Source organism: Poecilia reticulata, unplaced genomic scaffold (assembly GCF_000633615.1).
Source record: "Poecilia reticulata strain Guanapo unplaced genomic scaffold, Guppy_female_1.0+MT scaffold_1010, whole genome shotgun sequence".
NCBI classification, from domain to species: Eukaryota; Metazoa; Chordata; class Actinopteri; order Cyprinodontiformes; family Poeciliidae; genus Poecilia; species Poecilia reticulata.
The window spans coordinates 1-4828 of record NW_007615751.1 but is presented as its reverse complement, the minus strand read 5'-3'; the positions used below and the strand labels follow the sequence as shown (position 1 = coordinate 4828).

The following is a 4828-nucleotide window of genomic DNA, read 5'->3' as shown; positions in this document are numbered from 1 at the left end:
AATAACGCGAGAAAAACCACTTTTTTTCCTCGCTGTCTGAGTCGGTTAAGGTAAACTCAAGACTCGTTGCCATAGCAACTGACAACAACACTACACGTATCAGGATTCAACGCCAAAAAACACCCAAACATTTCCCTCACACAGAGCAGAACATTCAGTCCGTAACAGTTTTATGTTTTCTAGATGTTTGATTATTAATAAGTGATCGCTGTGATAGATTAGCTACCAGTGCTATTAGCTAACACAGCGGTAGTAGATTAGCTACCACTGCTATTAGCTAACACAGCGGTAGTAGATTAGCTACCACTGCTATTAGCTAACACAGCGGTGGTAGATTAGCTATCGCTGGTATTGGCTAAGCTAACACAGCGGTAGTAAATTAGCTACCATTGCTATTAGCTAAGCTAACACATCAGTGCTAACACAGCGGTGGTAGATTAGCTACCGCTGGTATTAGCTAAGCTAACAGCAGCGGTAGCTTAGCTAATTTAAGCATCTGCTCTGCTGATGATCTGTCAGTCGGTGTTTAGGTCGACTTTATTTTTTATTTTGTACCTGGACCGAAACACATCAAATTCTGCAGAACATCTACATGTTACTTTTGTCATAGTCAAGCTAGCATAACTGAGCTACTTCCCTGTCCTTTGCTATTTTCTTTCTTAATTAAAACTTTTCCCTGACCTTGTTAGTTGCTGTAATGTTGACTGTTAGTATCACAGCTCTGCGTTTTTTCTTTTACATATCAGGCGTACATTTAAAATTTAGCACATTATGTTGATAACGTGACGGCTAAACCAATGCTATCCATAGTTAGCGAGCAGCTTTTGCCCTCCTTCAGGAAGATGGGGGCTGGATCTACCGTGTGACGTCCACATACGACTACAATAAAGCTGCATTTTTGGATGATTTTTATTTTATTTTTAGTTAGAAATTTGTAATTTTCTACTTTGAATTTTGCGCTGGAAGCAGTAAAATCCTGTACTTTCTGTTTCCTGCAGCTCATTCTGATGCAGAGGAAGACCCGTGTCACAGGACCTACTGTGGAAGAGGCCGGCAGTGTGTGCTGATGGCGGAGAGCGGGCGCGCCGAGTGCGTGTGCCAGGAAAAATGTCGGCCCTCCTTTGTGCCCGTGTGCGGCTCGGACGGCAGGTTTTACGAGAACCACTGCGAGGTTTACCGCACCGCCTGCCTGGAGAGGAGGCGCATCTACGTGGTGCACAGCAAAGACTGCTTCTTCAAAGGTCAGTCTGAGCTCCGGTCTGAGTGAAACTTACCTTTACTAGGATTTAGAGGTTGGGACTGATGGAAAATAGAAGGTGATCTGGGTTTATCCTGCAGCGTTTGGTGCTGGAGAAGTTTTATTTCTTATTTCCGTCAGTTGTTCCTGTATGAGCATTTATTTTTCTTGGTAATAAAAGGTCAGTTTCAGATCTGACCSGGTAGAAATGACACTTTTGAAGTTGGATATTAAAGCTTTTAATTATAAAAAAAGCAATACCCATGACTCATTCTCAATGTTTTCAATCCCTCGCTGGTTTGCATTCAGACATTAAAGGTTCACACTCAAATAAAGCATAAATATTCACCTGGATGCTTTTATTCAGTTATTTGTTCACAGAAATATTTAAGAAAAACGTTGTGATTTTTCATTAGAAAATAATTTAAAGGTTGTATAAAATATTTAAAGTTACAAACAGTTTTAAATGGTGCCTGAATAAGCAACAGCATCTGTTTTTATTTAAGCTGTTTTTTATTTTCATGTACCAAACTTAGATTATTCAGAGCTTGCAAAGACTCACAAACACATTTTTATAAATGACTGAAACAACCAAACGGGTCAGTTTGAGATGCTGCACATCAGCGGATTTAATTTGGATATTAAAATTTAAAGTTCCTGTTTGCCAGTTTTGGATCAGGAGGTTGCAGAAGTTTTCTCCCGTTTCCAGTTGCCTGTCAGATCACTCTCGCATAAAACCTTTTAAAAACCGTTCCCTCCTCAGTAGATGTTTAAAAAAAGAAAGTTAAAGCTCTGGTTATTTTTGGTTGCATGTCAGCACAACTTTAAAAAACAGATGCACACATACAGAGCTGGCAGCACTTTTTGTCATGTCACATTAGGGAGGGAAGCGTTGCTGGCAGACACCGCCATGCATATCTAATCCACATTTGGGATGTTCAGTCGCCACATTAAGCTTAAACTTGATGTCTGAATGCAAACCAGCGGGAGATTGAAAACGCTGGGAATAAGTCATGAGCATCGGGTTTGAGTGTGTGTGTAAATTACGAGTAATTATTGCAGTTGACAGACAAAGGCATCGCTGGTAGACACGTCTCACTCTGGCTGGTTTTTACAATCCCAGTCTGTGTTGGCGGACAGATCAGGAGATGAAACGTTGGTTCATTTGAATTCACGACTGTTGGATCCAACATGTGGCTCAGATTCAGCCTCAACTTGTTTAACTGCAGCTGCAGAGAGAGACTTTTTACTTTTATTTAGTGCTTGTTTTTTATATCTCTTGGTTCATTTTAATCAAACCCAACAATCTCTAAGCCTACAGAATGGAGGAGGCCTTTAGTAAAAAAAAACAAAACTTTTATCCTGTTTTTCCTGGTTTTTGGAGGGTAGATTTACTTTTTAATGTGATGAGCCTAAAAGCTGAGCTGTGAAAGCTCATTTCCTTCAGCTCAGGGCCAAAACCAGGCAGAGTGTCTGTAGACTTTCATCTGCTGATTCACGCTGCCAACAAAGTTTAATTTGTTCATGAAGCGCATTTACAGCTGACCACCAGGCTTCACAATCACTACAGCATCAGAGAAATGACAACATAAACATTTGAGTCTGATTAAGAAGGAGTAAAAACAAAGACATGCTTAATATCAGTTGCAACAATAATTCACCTAAAAAGCCAGGAAGTGTTTTCGGTTCGCAGCAGGTAGGCGGGGCTTATGGCTCCCACTCCTGAATGAGACGCCGACGTCTTCTCTGATTGGCTGATAGATGATGAGCGTCTCGTAGGCTGAATTGTGAATATGTCTCATCTCAGTGTTTTTATTCTGTAAAAACACAAAATCTTTTTTTGGTCTTTTTTCTGAAATGGTAACTTTACAGTAAGCAGACAGATTTGCTGTATTTTTGTCGTTTTGGTAATCGGGTCTTTCCTGTGTTTTCTGTTTTACTTTCCTGCGTAAATCATGTAACTTCACATGTTTTCTTATGAACATCAAAGAAAAATCCAGCTTTCTTCAAGGAGAGAGGCCTGACATGCTTAGTTTCATGTGTTTCATCAAAAATAGATTTGATCTGCTTCACCCTGAGGCGTTTGGGGCGACGTAAGCTGGTTCTGCGCTCCGAGCCGCAGTCGCCTGCTGGGGCAAACATGGCCGCCGAGGTGAGGCAGTTTAGCTGCGTCTCAGGAAACCAGATATTCTCTTTGAAGAGAATATCTGGAAGGAAACTCAGAAGGAAACTCAGGCTTTCTTCTGGCTTGGTTGGATTTTTGTCGTTAAAAGTGTTTTGCACATGATTTCTGAAGATGGTAATAAACCTCTGGCTTGGTGGGACTTTGTTGTTTGTGTTCAGTACTTTAAATTATAATAGACAAATAAAAGTGACAGATGATTCAGAGTAAAATGGAGGCAAAGCAGGATAACAGGATTTGTTCTGCAGCATTTTTAGGATTATTCTGAGCTGAAAAAGTTTTCAGCAGCACAAAGACTTTAGCATAAAAGAGATTACTTTGCTCTCTGAGCGGAAATTAACAAAAGTATCTGGCATTAAGTGGCTACAGTGGGAGCATCATTTTCCCCCTAAATAAAAGTAGAATAAATTTTACAAGACCTGTTTTCATGTGAGCGTTTTAATCGCCTGGGTGCTTTTATTCTCTTACATTTCAGAAAATATTTAAGAAAACTTTTTGTTCTGCTGTGATTTTTCAGTGGAATTGTTAATTTTATAAAAATACTATAAATTATACACAATTTTAAAAATTTCTTATTGCACAGTTATTCATTTATGTTGTGTTTTATTTTCATTTATCAAATTTGGATTATTTTGATTAAATTCAAATTTGCTGTTTGTAGTTTGTTCAAAAAATAAACAAATGAATGAATAAATGGATGAATAGGACATGAATAAAGTCCTATTCCAACATCAAATTATTTATATAGGCGCACAAAATATATAATATTTTTATCAGTAATAGTATAATTTATGTTAGATTAATTTCCACAAAGGGCTGTTGGTAAAAAAACTATTTATAATAACACGCTGGACACAATACAATCTGTATTTTATTACAGATTAAAATATATTAAATATTTTAGTCTGTATTTTATTGCAGACTGAAATACAGAAAGTTAAGGTGAGTAAACAGTTTATTTGCAGGTTTTTTCTGCTTGTCAACATTTTGTTTTTCCTACAACAAACCATTTTTATGAACCAACATTCTGGATCGTATGAGAATTATTAATAATTCACCCTTTTAGGAATGTGAGTGAATAAATAAAACAGGAAATCAGAAGCCTCAGTATTAAAGCTGCATTTTAGGCATTTCAGCCCAAAAGGGACATAATGTGATTTACACATTTAAAAATCTCATTACATTTGGCAATCAGTGGACTGATTTGTAAAAATTAGCATCACAATCACAGATGTTTGGGGTCCCTGTCCCTGTCTCATCCTGCCTGTGATTACGAGCGTCTGCAGCTGATTAATGGCTCTCATCATGGTGATGAATAGGAAACCTCTGGTCCAGAAAGACTGTAGAGGTCCAGAGAGACTGTAGAGGTCCAGAGAGACTGTAGAGGCCCAGAGAGACTGTAGAGGTCC

At 38.5% G+C, this 4828-nt stretch overlaps 1 protein-coding gene across 1 annotated transcript; it reads left to right on the top strand.

The window, feature by feature from the left end:
* Positions 1 to 998: 998 nt before the first annotated feature.
* Positions 999 to 3389, top strand: LOC103461309 (follistatin-related protein 4-like; the record flags this gene model as incomplete). Its single annotated transcript, XM_008403624.1, has 2 exons — positions 999 to 1241; positions 3295 to 3389. Coding segments are annotated over 2 exons (338 nt in total), but the record flags the coding sequence as incomplete, so codon positions are not given.
* Positions 3390 to 4828: the final 1439 nt, after the last annotated feature.